Genomic DNA, 17,359 nt, shown 5'->3' with positions numbered 1-17,359 from the left:
GAATCATTATGTGGTTGTCATATTTACATGTGTTTTAAAAACACTGTGATTCTCATTCCATTCAGATAATGGACCATACTGCAGTCTTGCATCCGTGGTTATGTACAGGGTAATAATTATATCGCTAAATATTTGCAGGGTTTCAATGTTTCTAGATCAACACTTTTATTATCATCATAAAGATTTTAAACGCAGCTATCACACCTTTTGCTGTGGGCATCCACAGTACGTAAGTGCTTTTCAGCATGTTGTATACAAAGTGTTCTTGTGTTATTGACATAGGTATGCATATGTTTGTTGTTTATACTTGTCTGGCAATACTTTTGAGGTGCTGGTGTACAACAAAATGTCATTTATTGATTACAGAATTTAGAACCCAGAAAAATTTTAAATGTGCATTTAATCAGTATAAATGTGCAAAACAATATACGTGTGATGAGTAGACTCATCCTACTTTGACTCAGCCAAAGTGAAACTGTTTGAATTACTAATGAACTATTTGTTGTGCTGCCCTGGTGTGTGATCATTGTCTGTGTTGAGCTGTGTCTTTTCGCTGTGACAAGTTTCATCGAAGTCTTATCAGTTCTGTGGAGAGGAAAAGCAATTTATGAAAGGCGTGTTCTCTTAGCTTGCAGGGAACTGTCAGATATGATGTTTCGTGCAGAAGAAATGAGACTGGAGAAAAGTTTTATATTTACCAAATGTGTTTAGTTAGAGATTGCTGCAGAAGTAGGACACATTTGAGTTCTCACATCTCTGCATTCCTTCCTCCCTCAGCTAGAAACATTTCTGTGCGTCATTTCCTGTGAAGTGACGCAGAAGCTCGACTGGTTTTGTCTCACGGTTTCTGAACACACTTTTAGTAAAGTTCTTGTTCACTGCCGCAGAGCTGATCCAATTTTGATGAAACCTGTCACAGTGGAAGGACACAGTAGAAGGTCAAAAAACACATGGCATGACAGATACTTTCTTAGTGATGTCTAATTTCTTATGTGTCAAGTGCAGTGTGCCATCTCTAACTATCCTGTGTGGCATTAGCTGGTACTTTGTGCCACTGTGTTACTGCCAGTTTTGCCAGCACTAACACAGTCTTTCGTTATGTAGTAATTTCCTTACCACTTAAAATATCCTGCTTTATGACTCCTAAATAACTTGTTGATGTAGTTAAGTTTAAGCACTTAATAAAATATCTTCATAATTTTGTTATTTCCACTTAAAGCCAAATTGTGGAACATCATTCTTCTGTGGGTAGTATTTTAGCCTAAAATAAAAAAAAATGACTGGAATGCAGTAATGTATTTAGTTTTTATTATTGCGCTCTCAAAAATAAGAAACGTTTTAGTCCTTCTATTGCAGCCAACATGTAGTTACGTTCAGTATATGGCTCTCGAGTCGGCTGCCAGAACACGTGTTGTGTACCCTACAATATTTCCTCAAGCCAACTGCTCGACACTGTCAAGTTTCATCTGCTGGTGTCCACACTGCAACGGACTTGTGGAGGTCTCATCTGAAAACTGCATACACAAGACAGAGTTGCTTTCAGACGGATGACAGCATGTGGTCCAGAGCCCCCTACCAGGAATCGACCTGTGGGTGTCGGAGTGTGCCCCAGGTGTCGCTGCTGCTGGGATCCAAGTGTTGTTCAGGTGGATCGTCCACTAAGCTGCGGTGGAATTGCCTTCTAGCATCTAATGGCAGCAAGCATGGGGTCTCAGGCTGTACTTACGAGGGGACCTCCTAAGGCAGTACCACAAAATTCTCAAAAACGTCCCCTTTGAAAATTAGAAGATTTCCGAGTAGCATACCTCTTTTCCTGTTCCTGAATTCAGTCATTTTTACCAAATGTAAATCCTAGTTAACAAATAGAATCATATTTTTAATAAAAATAGCATACTTTTATTATTAATTACTATTCATGTGAAAATGCGAATATTCACAATAAATTAAAATTTGGTACAAAAATGTCACACTTCAGATAACAAATCAAATACTTTTTAATTTTGCAGAAAATCAACAATATCATTGGTGTATATAATTTTCTTTCATTTTAAAAAAAAGTATTTTGCACACTTGTACCAAATTGTAATTTACTTTCATACAATGAGTAATTAAAAGTAAAATATGTTATTTTATTTAAAAAGATGATTTCATATTTATTTGCATTTGGTAATAATTATGAAATTTAAAAAAAAGTAAGTATGCGAGTACAGTATCATCAAATGAATTTATGGTTAACAATCATATTATGCTATTTGCTGAGCTACTGACCAATTTGTTAACAGACAACTGCTGTTGTTATGTACTTCACAATATCCTGAAATATTATCCTCAGAGAGGCATTTTATTCATTTATTGGAAATTGATTTCCAGGCACTGCTTAGACCCTATCTATTAGGCTGTCAGCTGTGCAGATGTACTGTCTTTTTTACCTTGAAGGCAAAACCAAATATGATCTTTGTCTTCTTGTCTATTGTGTACTGAGGCAATAGTCTGTCATTGCACGTTTTTCCAGTTGGCTCAGACATGTATCATCACAGGGATGTTCATGACATCAGTCTTGCACCATACGACATGCTTGGCTAGTACACACCATTCCACCCGCAAAGAATCTTGTATACAGAGTTATTACAAATGATTGAAGCGATTTCACAGCTCTACAATAACTTTATTATTTGAGATATTTTCACAGTGCTTTGCACACATATACAAAAACTCAAAAAGTTTTTTTAGGCATTCACAAATGTTCGATATGTGCCCCTTTTGTGATTCGGCAGACATCAAGCCGATAATCAAGTTCCTCCCACACTCGGCGCAGTATGTCCCCATCAATGAGTTCGAAAGCATCGTTGATGCGAGCTCGCAGTTCTGGCACATTTCTTGGTAGAGGAGGTTTAAACACTGAATCTTTCACATAACCCCACAGAAAGAAATCGCATGGGGTTAAGACGGGAGAGTGTGGAGGCCATGACATGAATTGCTGATCATTATCTCTACCACGACCAATCCATCGGTTTTCCAATCTCCTGTTTAAGAAATGCCGAACATCATGATGGAAGTGCGGTGGAGCACCATCCTGTTGAAAGATGAAGTCAGCGCTGTCGGTCTCCAGTTGTGGCATGAGCCAATTTTCCAGCATGTCCAGATACACGTGTCCTGTAACGTTTTTTTTCGCAGAAGAAAAAGAGGCTGTAAACTTTAAACCGTGAGATTGCACAAAACACGTTAACTTTTGGTGAATTGCGAATTTGCTGCACGAATGCGTGAGGATTCTCTACCGCCCAGATTCGCACTTTGTGTCTCTTCACTTCACCATTAAGAAAAAATGTCGCTTCATCACTGAAAATAAGTTTCGCACTGAACGCATCCTCTTCCATGAGCTGTTGCAACCGCGCCAAAAATTCAAAGCGCTTGACTTTGTCATCGGGTGTCAGGGCTTGTAGCAATTGTAAACGGTAAGGCTTCTGCTTTAGCCTTTTCCGTAAGATTTTCCAAACCGTCGCCTGTGGTACGTTTAGCTCCCTGCTTGCTTTATTCGTCGACTTCCACGGGCTACGCGTTCAACCGTTTCTTCGCTCACTGCAGGCCGACCCGTTGATTTCCCCTTACAGAGGCATCCAGAAGCTTTAAACTGCGCATACCATCGCCGAATGGAGTTAGCAGTTGGTGGATCTTTGTTGAACTTCGTCCTGAAGTGTCGTTGCACTGTTATGACTGACTGATGTGAGTGCATTTCAAGCACGACATACGCTTTCTCGGCTCCTGTCGCCATTTTGTCTCACTGCGCTCTCGAGCGCTCTGGCGGCAGAAACCTGAAGTGCGGCTTCAGCCGAACAAAACTTTATGAGTTTTTCTACGTATCTGTAGTGTGTCGTGACCATATGTCAATGAATGGAGCTACAGTGAATTTATGAAATCGCTTCAATCATTTGTAATAGCCCTGTACATCTCGCTTTCAGAGTCCGAGATTGTCTTTGACAGTATCCGACAAATTTGTCAATTTTTTAGATGATGAAGGGTACATATAATGTTGTGTCCCTTGAGGTCTCTTCCAATATTTCAGGAAATACTGCCAGTGTACAGCAAGAAGGATAGGGAGAGCCATATATTGAACAGATCTGCCAGGAAAGCTTGAAGAGTCATCCTTGTTGATTTTTGTTACATGGGCATTAGGTCACTGCCTAAGGCATGTTTCTGTTCCTAACATTTTATGTGCTAATGTGGGAAACATCATTAGTAGATAGCAGTTTCAAACTCAAAACAAGCTCAGCAAGCTGGAACTGTTTATACATATCTGTGCTTGTGAGTATTCACAATAAATTCGTGTGATCATTTCCTAAGATTGGAGTCATACTGTCATCCATTATGGAGCTTGTAGTGCAAAAAAATTGACCCACTGTGCTTTATTTTGGAAAAAGATCCACAATTTGTCTAATTTTGATCCTTTTTTTTCATTTAAAGTTGTTTTTGTGCTTTTGAATTTCTATGGCCTCTCTGGAGATCTTATTTTAGTAATGGTTGGACCTTCATAAAACTGTAGGATTGGTGAAATGAATTCTGTGGTTCCGTTGTCCCACCGCGCAATCTGTTATATCCATTTTGTCTGGGACACCCAGACAAAATTGCACGTGTTCTTTCAGCCTAATGTTAATGCTTCTTGTAGCAGTTTGTACGTACGCTTGGCCTCATATGGAAGGGATTTGTGCAGGTAATGCACTGGGATCGCAGAATCATTAATTTCATTTCTCTAATACTTAGCTTTATCAAGGTCCAGTCATTATGTTGCCAGTATGTACAGAGATGTCAAAAGCACGAAAACAACTTTAATAGAAAAGAAAGAGGATCGAAATTGGAACTAGGATTCGACAGTTTGTAGGTCTTATTGCTTAATATAACAAATGGTACTAACTTTTCTACACTGTAATCCCCGTAGCATGTGCTGACATGGCTCTGTGATATTAAGCAGTAGTCTAGTTACATCATGACTCAACTGTTGTGTCAGTAATTAAAAACAGTTTTGTTCATTCAGATCATTCAAGTTGAAAATTTCTGTCGTAGCCTCAAATGACATCTCGAGCATTAGGAGACAAACTTTTGGGTGCAGAAACATCCCTCAGGCTACAGCCTAGTGACAGTCAAACAAAAATCTACAACGATGCAAGTACCGGTCACGAAAGCTCACACTGTATGCCGTGAAGAGTAACTTTAGTTTTATTGTCCACTGACTGTCTTCAAGTCTCATCTGTGAGGAACTGCAATTATTTCTCATTTATCACATTGCTCATTTGTCTTGTGCATTCACTGCAAAAAACTTCCTCCACCAGGGGAGTCACAGCACCGTTACAGGTGGCAGAAAAATTGGTGAGTGCACAGAGTCAGAGCTGTGAGTATTCGAGACCGGTCCGTACCACCTGTGACACGTCTGTGCCTCCCCTGTGAGTGCAAACGAGAGAGTAAGTGGAGTGTGGGGTTTGTGTGAAGCCTTTACAGCTGGCGCTTCCCCCTGCCGTACTGCAGCAACAAGGAGGACCCGGCCGTGCTCGCGCCCGCTAAGATGCAGCAGGCCACTGTCAAGATCCCCGTCATGTAAGGCTGACGCTCGTCTCTTTCATCACGTGGCTGCCACTGTGACTGCCTGCCGTATTCTCTTTTGTTTTGCATGACGTTTGGGACGAGCTCTCTTATTTTCCTTTGTAGCTCGGTTGATCTGCTAGGCTTACTAGTAATTTCTCCTTATTGTCAGACTGGTAAAGAAATGTGGATTCTTACAGCAGATGTAAGAGTAGACATCATAATCAGTCGAGAGACATGGTGATCTGTGTTATTTATTATCGATTTTAGTGGTCTCGATCACAGTATCGTGCAGTGTCAACTAGGTGATAACAAGCTTCAATTGACCAGCAACCATTCTCAGATGTACAGAAAGAAACATAAAATTACGTGTCAGTTAATGTGAAAACCTTCTAACAGTATAAAAAAAAAAAAAAAAAAAAAAAAAAAAAAAACCATGTATTTATAAAAGAATTAAAACGTTAAAAAGAAGTTAAACACCTACCGTGCTTACACTTTAATCAGCACGTGATGGCAGTGTTAACCACAACAACATCATTACTGAGCAAAGCTAAGCTCTGTGTACTGACTCTACCACCATTCAGCATCCATCAGCTGAGTGTCAGCTTCTGCCGCGCAGCACTGTTCTGATGCTCGCCCCGGCCATTGTCGGTTTCCGTGACCTCGGAGCTGCCTCAGGTAGCTCCTCAGTCTACCACACGAGGAGGCTGTTGTGCCTGTTCCAGTCCTGTCAGCAGATACTCCGCGTAGCAGTCAGACGTGCTATGCTCGTAGCTACAGGGGTGGATGTCGTTACTAACAATAAACATAGTTTCTCAGTGTACAGAGGCTGGTCACAGCATCGCTGTTGGTATATAAAACCATGAGGAAACTGATTGCTGGGCGTGCTTGCCCAAGGCTATTGTGGCTTGCCATTTGACTGGTGGTGCACGAGGACACACAGTTACAGCTTCGAGTGACACTTATGAACTGTGGATACAGATACAAAAACACCTGTGTACTTAGTAATTCTGATATATAGGAAATTCACAAAAACAGTGGAAACTCCGAGTAGGAATATCAACAATGTAGGAAAAGTTACCATAAAGAAGACATGTTAAGTCACAGACAGGCATAATTAAAAGACGCTTGCATAAGCTTTCGGGCACAGCCTTCGTACACAGAAGCGAGCACACCTCGTGCACACGTGACTGCCATCTCCAGAATCTTGGGCCAGGCTTTCTGACCCGAGATGCTGGAGTTGGCAGTCGTGTATGTGTGAGGTGTGCTTGCTTGTATTTATGAATTTTGTGTGTCTCTGTTTTACTGATGAAGGCTGTGGCCGATAGCTAATGTAAGTGTCTTTTAATTGTGCTCTCCTGCAACTTAATGTATCTTTTTTAAGGTAAGTAGGAATTTGTCTTTTCCTACATTGTTGGAAATTCACAAAACTGTGTGAAGCTTACACAAGAACAGAAACTATCAGACAGCAGTTAATTTAAAACAAAGGTAAAACCAAGGAAAGTAATTTCTATATTTTACATTCTATACTAGCTGAAAAAGACTCACTTAACTTGGTCGATATGCTCACAGAAGTAGCACCAAATGATGTCATTTGAAAGCAAGCATTGTAGCCTCTCATATTTTGTAGAAAATGTTTCAATGTAGGACTTTCTCCAGTTGTGTAATGAGATAAGTCTAGTGGAGGCAGTTCCAATGGTGCTGATCAAATTTTTCCATTTGTGGTCTTTCTCTACTGAATTTCTCGGCATCAAAGAGCTGACGTACTTGGCAAGAACAAAGTGTGTGTTATACTCTACGATCGTAACGGAATTCTCTGTGTGCCACTCTGTAATTTCGAATTCTGCTTTGCGCTTCTTGTAGACCAGTGTTTTATTCGTGTGTTTGTGAACTTTGTCTTTCACGAATTTCATTCGTTGGAATTTTACTTAGCTCACTTCATAATCTTGTTTCTTTATCAGTTTTTCTCTCTCTGCTTTGCCAATTGTCTCCCTCGATTGCCTTCTCTAATTTCAGCTCGTCGTTCATCTATTATGTTTTCTCTCGATCTGTTCATTCTCGTTGTGAAGCTAAACATGCTTCTAGCTCCTCATCTCTTTCATTTAATCACTGTTATTTCTATTCCTTCTTCTCAATTCACTGCTGGCAAGATCTCTGCTTTTACATTTTGGCAACCTGTTAAATGTTAACATTACTTAATACACTAATATCCCATTTAATACTCTGTTCCACAATGGTAAGCAATTTACTTTTACTTAAATTAACGTAACTGTCCACACTCAGTTTTCCTCGACCTGCTTTAATCGATTTCCAAAAGTATGCCGAGACGTGTGTCTCTCCGTTCCCTACACTACAGGAGAATGGGACATTCGAAAATACTCTCGAAAATTCTAGAACATTCTTGAATCTTCTGGACTATTCTGTAAAATGTTGGCCACTTTTGTCCATTTCGGCACTCGATTTGCCGCTGCTTCATGTACTTCCCATAAGAAGACCACTGGTGTGATTCCCTTTTTTGGGCGTCTGTATCTTCAAACTTAAGCCCTCTCGTTCCAAACCACAACAGAGTGGTTTATTGAGCAATAAAGACATGCATACACAAATAACACATTTATTACTTATATTGATAACAGTATCTTATAGAAATTTCATTGCTTGATTTACACTTTGTTTTAAATAGCTAAGGTAAATTTTATATCTAAAAACAAAGATGATGTAACTTACTAAATGAAAGTGTTGGTATGTTGATAGACACAAACAAACACAAACACACACACAAAATTCAAGCTTTCGCAACCCACGGCTGCTTCGTCAGGAAAGAGGGAAGGAGAGGGAAAGACGAAAGGATGTGGGTTTTAAGGGAGAGGGTAAGGAGTCATTCCAATCCCGGGAGTGGGTGGATATGTGTGTGCGTGCGAGTGTATACCTGTCCTTTTTTCCCCCTAAGGTAAGTCTTTCCGCTCCCGGGATTGGAATGACTCCTTACCCTCTCCCTTAAAACCCACATCCTTTCGTCTTTCCCTCTCCTTCCCTCTTTCCTGATGAAGCAACCGTGGGTTGAGAAAGCTTGAATATTTTGTGTGTGTTTGTGTTTGTTTGTGGCTCTATCGACATACCAGCACTTTCGTTTGGTAAGTTACATCATCTTTGTTTTTAGATATATTTTTCCCACGTGGAATGTTTCCCTCTATGATATTCGTAAGGTAAATTTTATATTTATTGGGATTACTAATTCTATGTACATTTTTGTACTTATCTCCATAAATTCCTTTATAATATTGTGATCGAAACCATTAAAATTTATAACGCTAATAGTAGAGTCGATGAGAGAAGGCTCCTGATGGCTGCCGTATGCTCTGTGAAGCAGCTTCGTGCAGCTACCTTGACCTGTTGCGAAACGTGCTTGTGAATGTATCTTTGTGGCAGCATCTCAGAGTCGTTGCAGTTCTGTAGATGACTATTTTTTTCACCTGCAGCCTGTTAGGCTTTGCAGTTGAAAGCTGCCAGCTATCAGGGATCTTCTTTTGCAGCTGTATTGTAGTATTACAGAACTGCCTCAAGGTAATGTACAGCAGGCTCTAAATCCAACAGGGGGAAGAGGGCAATGAGGTGAAAGCAGGGTAGGAGACGTCGAGTCGAGCAAATTTTTGCAGGTTGCTGTAAGTAAAAAATGCACTGTTGTAGAGATGCAGCAATCAAATGGCACCCACCGTGAGAAGTGCCCAGATGTTTATCCAGTAAGTGAATGTGTGTAGGTGCTTCTAACTGCGTGGTTTTGTCTGCCTGCACTGTTACTGTTATTTCTTTGATTATGTCCACTTTGTAGCAATTTTGGAGACAGAATTCTTATTCTGCTTCGACAGAGAAAACGCGCGTCTAATATAACTAGCCGCAGTTGCTCTAGTGTTGACTCTTTAGCTGATACTATATTTTTTCCCACATTTACACAGATACTTCGCAAGTCACCGTACAGAGCATGACAGAGCGTGCCCTGTACCACTACTTGGCATTCCCTTTCCTGTTCCACTCGGAAATAGAGCGAGGGAAGCCTCCATTCGAGCCCTAAAATCTCGTATCTGATCTTCATGGTCCTTATGAGCAATGTATGTTGGCGGCAGTAGAATGGCTCGGCAGTCAGCTTGAAATGCCAGTTCTCTAAATTTTTTCAATACTTTCTCTCAAAAAGAATGTCGCAATCCCTCCAGGGATTCCAATTTGAGTTCCCTAAGCATCTCTGTAACACTTATGCGTTGTTGAAATCTACCGGAAACAAATCTAGCAGCCCCCATTTCTCTATTGGATTGGCAGTATTAGTTAGTGCCATTTGAGGCTGGATGCCCTTCCCCCCCACCTTTCCCTCCTCCCACCAGGGAAGGAAAAAGTGTACCCCATTTATCTGCATCATTTGTACATGTGTGTAACCCATTGCCAGCAATGTAAAAGTCGGAGGACACCCTTTGCAGTGCCATTTGAGTTGACAGTTCGAGTGGAGTAGTCTGTTCCCTGATGAATCTGTAACAGTTATGAAACAGATTCCGTGAAGTCCTTCTTTCAGTTAGAAATCGAGTTGAACTTACAATGGCTTTAGTCAGGGGAATGTGGTGGGTAATGCAGCACTTAGCAACGCCCTCAGTCAAACAAATCAGTAACAGCTTGGACATGAGCACTGCCCTGGAAAATGACGGTCAGATCCTGCAGAAAGTGTTGTCACTTCTGTCTCTAAGCTTATCGTAGGCTGTGTTCCAAAAATGAACAGCACAGAGAAAGAATTGGCAACACTTTCCGTAGAACTGGGCCATCATTTTACAGGGCAGTACCTGGGCACAAGCTGTGACTGATTTGTTAGATCGTTGAGGCTGGAAAGTGCTGTACCACAAACCACACTCCCTGGACTTAAGCCCTTGTTACTTCTACTTGATTCCTAAATTGAAGGAAGCACTTCGTGGCATTCGTTTCAAAACTGTTACAGAGATTCGCTAGGCAATACATCACTCCACTTGAACTATCAACAAAACTAGTGCTGTAAGGGTATCCTACAACTTGCATATCACTGGCAGCGGGATTTACGCAATGCTGGTGACTACTCTGAAGAACAGTAAAACTCTTGAAACATGTATATGTTTTGTAAAAGGTGCAAATAAATAGTTGCTACCACTAAAGTTCCATGCCTTGTAAGTCTCATTGTCAAGTGTGATGACGTTTTCTAAATGTCTGAACAGTATGTATCTAAGATGGGACAAGGATACCAACCCAGTATTTACCTAGATGTATGTGGGAACCACCTAAAAACTACGTTCAGTCCGGCCAGCGCCCTAGCCCTTATCTACATACATACTCTGCAAACCACCATGTGGTGGTACCACGTACCACCACTAATCACTTCTTTTCCTATTCCACTCGCATATGGAGTGAGGGCAAAGTGACTATCTATATGCCTCTGTGCACCCCCTAATTTCTCATGTATTGTCTTCGCGATCCTTATGTTAAACGTACATTGGCAGCAGTAGAATTGTTCTTTAGCTAGCTGCAAATGCCATTCTCTAAATTTTCTCAGTAGTGTTTCATGAAAAGGACATCATTTTCTATCCACGGATTCCTATTTGAGTTCACAAAGCATCTCTGTAACACTCATGTGTTGATTGAAGTTGCTGGTAACAGATCCAGCAGCAAGGCAAATTTGATCCAGGAAGCCTGGCTACCAAGATGCGTGTTTAACTGACACCTATCGTCAGGTAATTCAATTATTAACTGCGCTCTTTGGCATAACAAGCGTTACCTGCGGTTTAAATACATGTACTGCCATGTACTTAAAAATGATTGAGTAGCCTCAAAATGGAGGAGCTCTGACCTACAGTTATCTGGAAAATTTTGCTCAATTTAACATCCCCCACTCTTTTCTGACTTTAATGTCAAGTCATATCAAGTGTTCTCAGTTGACACTTTGCGTGTTCTCAGTGGCTCTTTGTGTTAATTTTTGACAAAATCTGAGCTTTCAACCGTATCCCTGATTTTTACCATCACGAAAGCAACTTAGTGTCCAAGAAGTAAAGGAATTACACAGACATAAACAATGTAATAGTGCCAACTGTGACCAGACATTACATCAGAGAGGCAGAGCACGTGCTCAGATTGTTCAAGGTTCCTTTCTGGCATTTGCACAGAGTGATTTAGAGAATCACGGAAAACCTAAGTCTGAATGGCCAGACGTGGATTTGAGCTTGCTGTCTTCCTGAATGTAAGTCCAATGTAGTAACTGCTGCACCACCTCGCTCGGTCTGTTTCTATTAAGATGTATCGTGCGGGACATAATCCTTTGCAGTCTTTCGGTTATGAGGTGTCCACACCTGTGCACTGCTGATTTAAAATCCTTTATCTCTATTAAACTTTTACACACACATTCCGATTTTAGTAACCTCTTTGATGATTGAGTCCAAGAACCTGGAAGAAGCGATTGAGACTGAGACAGAGATAAAGAAGCTAGGAACCACTTACATATTTTGTGCTGGTCCAATATCTAGAAATCTGTAGATTCCTATGGAAACATGGCACTCAGTATACTTCATTTTTTTCAACAAAATTAAAACTATTTCGTTTGAGCTGTTAAAGATGGTACAGGTCTCCAAAAGCCCAGTGTGCATTACACTCCTCACAAATGTGTCATTTGGCATGCCTTACATGGGGCAACTGTTACCACAGTAGATGAGAGAGGCAAGGAACAGCGGTACACTCGAATTGAGCAAATCAGCAGTCACCGAGCGCTGCCTTCGTGTGAAATAAAATACGATGTGACAAGTATCACGTTACAGACGCCAAGTTTCCGGGACAGTGTAATTAGGGCTCTATTAAATAAAGCTGTCAGAAGTTTAAACGAGGCTTGGGGTCTTTCTCTCAATTTATTAAGACCTTGGCATTCAAAACACCCAACAGAGAGGGAAACACTAACAGAATGTGCATTTCAAGGAATATAAGTGTGGAGTCTGAAAAACAAAGGGCATAGAGGACGTTTGAGAGACGAGCTCAAAAACAGCTGTAAATAGCAATGCAAGACCTGTTGTGACTGACAATTTTCACAAACACAACTTTAATTTATGTAAGTTTACAAGGTTGATGACTGAACAACAAAAGGAAGGTAACAATAACGATGCCAGTAAAAGTCTCTTAATTGAGGTAAACAAAAGCTCACTCTCAATTTTCTGCAAAGATTCGTGGTAACACACACACAGTAGTAAAAGTCCAATTCAGAGGTGAAGACGTAATCTTCAGCGGTCAAAGTTCACGAGGTCAGCATCTGGAGTGAACTGAATTTTGGAGCTGGTTCTAGCCCCTAAATAGCTCTCTCCAGCCAATCAGGTTTTGGCGTAGTGATACTTCCTGCAGGCCGTGGGACGAGCTCCCCCTGCAGGAAGTAGTGCTCGGAATGTCTGTTTCCATTATCTTGTATGTAAATAGCTGGTGTTTACCATGGTGCTTTTGGTACGCCTTGGACATAGACAACCCTGTCCTCTGTGGTGTAATATGGGTTGCTAGCCCTCAGGGCTACGTTGACTCCAGCATAACAAGACCAACAATACGAGGGCTGTTCAGAAAGTAAGCTCCGATTGATCGCGAAATGGAAACGACTATGATAATCCGATAAAGCTTTGCACAGATGTGTTGGGCAGTGTCTCTAGTATGACCCTAGATAGCATCACGTCACTCCTCTCATTTCTGAGCTCACAGTGATCGCATAAAGTTGGCTAGAGAATAGTGTCTCCCGCCAAGTACGAGGACCTGGTGAGAAATTTCGCCTGAAGCTATACAGCCAACATTACATAACTGTCGTGCAGTTTCTTCTACAAGGCAATATTCTCAGCCGCATTCTGAAGGGGCAATGAAGATGCTCCTGCATCGTTTTCAATTGGAAATGTTTGACTACCTGCAATACAGCCCGTAATTGACTCCCCCTGCGTTTCATTTCTGCTCACATGAACCGCTGGCTATGAATACAACATTTTGGCACAGAAAACGAGCTGTAGGCCAGCGTAGAGAATTGGCGGAAAGCACTGGCGGCTGTCTTTTATGATGAGGGTATTGGAACGTTGGTACAAAGCTACGAAAAATGTCTTAGTCAGAACGGCAACTACGTAGAGAAGTAGCTGGATGGTGTAGCTAACTGTTAAAAATAAAACATTTCTAATTTTCACTGTGGTTCCCATTTCGCGATCAATCGGAGCTTACTTTCTGAACAGCCCTCGTACTTCATAGTCGGGTTGGAGACCTGGCAGTGAGTATATGTAACAGCACAACTTGCAGTACCTTAAGAAGATGACTGGGTCAGTCATTGAAATATTGTGTGGAGTTCAAACTTGGCTGGACAGCCTGAAGTATACCACGAGTCCCAGTGTTGGAAGTGTAGCTAGAATCTGTGTTTGCTCAAACTAGATTTTGTGCTTATTCATTTGGCTGTATTTGGCAACAGCATAGTTTTCGGTGCTCGGATGTTCTGCTGATGTTGGATATAGCACTGGGAAATGGTTCAAACTGACTGCCCCACACAGTTACTGTCACATTCGTGTGACTATCCATCACGTCATTTCAGAGTCCTAGCTGTTTACAATATTCCATGTGAATACAGCTCACAGGATAGAATGAAAACAAGAAAGGCAGTTTTTTATGCACTGGCAGAGGAATGGACATCACTAGCCAAGGACATACAGAAACATATCTTGAGGTGGAAGTGCAATTCATAGATAAAGCTATAATGAAAGGCAAGCTAAATGGTTGCTATATGTTTTAGATGTCCCAGTTGCTATTCATTGGTTCCAAAATGGAGTAGATGGATTGATAGTTTTCTTTGATAGGTAAAGTACTGTAATCATCTTGGGTTGTTGTTGTTTTATCTATAATCTGAGTTATGTCCAGTCTGCTTGTATTCGTGTTATGACTTGTCTTCAGTTTTATTTACCACAAAGACAATTTTCCACACTTTTTTGTATAATGATTCACAGAATATCATTTTCAGATATGTTTAGTAAGCTTTTTATGATATAGTGTTGCATGAGTTCTTAAATTTTAATAACTGTCAGTATTGTTGTTGTGCAATTAACAGTAGTAACCAGAGTATTTTGTACGGTGAGGTAAGAACATTTCAATTCTAGTGCATTCTGTTGGTTACGGAATGTAGTAGCTAGATTCTATTTCAGAACTTGTGATGAGCTTTGTTCCATGCTTTATGTTGTATGATATGGAAGGTTCAGTCAGTTGAAATTAATGGTATCTTCTAAATGCGTAATTCAAAGCCACAATTTTTATGTCCCCCCTTTTCATATTTTTGTTCCCTCCCATTAACAGTACTGCATATTTCAATTATCTGAAGCTGATGCATGAAATTGATGATCTTATGAAAATTATATTTATTTATACCTTGATGTATCCATATTTATACTTGTAATGTGTGTATGTATTGAAGTCTTCCTCCCTGATCCACACCTGGCATTTCAGTTATATTGGACAACTGCCATGCATTAAAGCAGAAGCTAAATCACCAGGTTTTTGAAACAGATGTTAAAGAGTTAGCAGTAATGAGAGTAGGGAAACACGTTTAGGTTTCAGTCAGCCAGTGATAACTTTGCTCTCTGATTTCTGCTTCACAGTGTCTGCTTCCTTCACATCTTAACTCTCAACTTTGCTAACTCACTCCATTTGATAATATTGCAGTCCAAAAGCTCAAGAATTTAGTTTCTCTCCCTCAGACTGTAAGAAAAATTACTGTAGGTGAGTACGGCACATTTTGATGTGGTTGTTGTTTGGTGCTTTGGCTTTTGCTTTTTTAAAAAGCTGCAGTAGTCGCAATTTCCGTGTTACCTTATATTAATATATCTAAAAACAAAGATGATGTAACTTACCAAACGAAAGCGTTGTTATGTTGATAGACACACAAACACACACGCAAAATTCAAGCTTTCGCAACCCACGGTTGCTTCAACAGGAAAGAGGGAAGGAGAGGGAAAGACGAAAGGATGTGGGTTTTAAGGGAGAGGGTAAGGAGTCATTCCAATCCCGGGAGCGGAAAGACTTACCTTAGGGGGAAAAAGGACAGGTATACACTGGCGCACGCACATGCGCGCCCACACACACACACACACACACACACACACATCCATCCGCACATATACAGACACAAGCAGACATATATCTGTATATGTGCGGATGGATATGTGTGTATGTGCGAGCGTATACCTGTCCTTTTTTCCCCCTAAGGTAAGTCTTTCCGCTCCCGGGATTGGAATGACTCCTTACCCTCTCCCTTAAAACCCACATCCTTTCGTCTTTCCCTCTTTCCTGATGAAGCAACCATGGGTTGCAAAAGCTTGAATGTTGCGTGTGTGTTTGTTTGTGTGTCTATTAACATACTAACACTTTCGTTGGTAGGTTACATCATCTTCGTTTTTAGATATATTTTTCCTATGTGGAATGTTACCTTATATTAATTTTTTTCATCCTGTTAAATTTATGTGATATTCCTCTTAACTTTTAGAATTTTGAAGAATGTTCTGTTTTCAGTTTTGAATGGTTACGGCAGTGATTTTAGTAATTTATGTTGTGTTTAATTTGTGGAGGTCAATGGTACCGGTTTAGCTGTGTAGTACATTTCAGGTGCATGGTTTCATGTGTGTTCTTGTATTACTGAACTTCTTTAGCTTCCCTTTTATAGGCTGACATCAACTATTTTAAAACTTGTTGGGGATGCTTATAATGAATGTGGCTGTGTGTACTGAATAGTTGCGCTTGTTTTTGACAGTGAGGAGAAAGAGCCACTGAGGGATGGGAAAGAACCAGTTCCTATCATAAAAGAAAGGTAAGTGTGGAATGCTATGAACTTAACTATTATCATAACATGGGGTGAAGGGAAAGTGATTCTAGTTTTGTCACCCACACAAAAATCCAGTAAATAGCAGTGGCATATGGTCAACCCAGTCACTGCAAATGAACCAATATTGTTTGCTAACTCAGCATAGTGAAAAGTGAGTCCTCAGTGGAGTACAGGGTGACCCACAGGAAATGGACAGTTTTTAATGGACAATAGTAACTTGATTCCTAAGAAAAAAAATCTTTATTTATACAGATTCAAAGGTTTCACCATCTATTTGATTTACACGATCATTTACAAAACATTGTGTCGCCCAACTGGTGGCCAGTCCCTCGAATACTATTTGTTGGAGTTGATTGTAACTCGGACCAGCAAGCGTTGGTCAGTCAAACGCACCTCTTCTTTAATGGCAGCTTTCAACTCTATTATACTTTGGGGTTTGTTAATATAGATACGCTTTTTCAAGTACCTCCCACAAGAAAGTTACAAGTGGAAGCATCACCAAAACGAGGAGTGAAAAGTCCAGGGAGAATGTCCTGCACAGCTGCCGTAAATGCCTTTGCAGTGTGGCACCATACTATTGAAAATAAACACTCATCATGTTTAACTACCATCTGTAAAATTCTGGCAGAAAGAACAGGATCAGCACATGTACATAATGTTTGGAGTTTGCTGTTACACTGTCCTCAAGAAAATCAGGCCCAGTTACACTGACAGCTTGTGTGACACGCCACAGAGTTACGCATGGGGAGTGAAGAGGTCTTTCATGAACTACTCAAGGCTGTTCAGGGGCCCAAAAGCAATAGTCCTGTTTGTTAACAAACCCATTTAAGTGAAAATGCACCTCACCATTCTTAACACCGTTGCATTTGGATGGTCTTCAAAGATCACTTGCATATATACTGCAAAGTTTTCTTCTCAATGGTGGTCCCTTTGTTTGAT

General features: G+C 40.6%; 1 protein-coding gene across 5 annotated transcripts in view; it reads left to right on the top strand.

Moving 5' to 3' along the window:
* The window catches only part of LOC126106515 (fasciclin-2), a 905,782-nt gene that overhangs the window by 874,606 nt on the left and 13,817 nt on the right, over positions 1-17,359 (top strand). For 3 of the 5 annotated variants that reach the window (XM_049912840.1, XM_049912838.1, XM_049912839.1), the window contains exons 16-17: positions 5,479-5,583; positions 16,349-16,405. In XM_049912840.1, coding sequence (XP_049768797.1) covers positions 5,479-5,583; positions 16,349-16,405 — 162 coding nt within the window. The remainder of the gene's footprint in view (positions 1-5,478; positions 5,584-16,348; positions 16,406-17,359) is intronic. The other 2 variants (XM_049912842.1, XM_049912841.1) reach the window with 1 other exon arrangement.

Source organism: Schistocerca cancellata, chromosome 10 (assembly GCF_023864275.1).
Source record: "Schistocerca cancellata isolate TAMUIC-IGC-003103 chromosome 10, iqSchCanc2.1, whole genome shotgun sequence".
Taxonomy (NCBI): Eukaryota; Metazoa; Arthropoda; class Insecta; order Orthoptera; family Acrididae; genus Schistocerca; species Schistocerca cancellata.
Note: the sequence above shows the minus strand (reverse complement) of the source record. Positions and strands in the feature narration are given on the sequence as shown.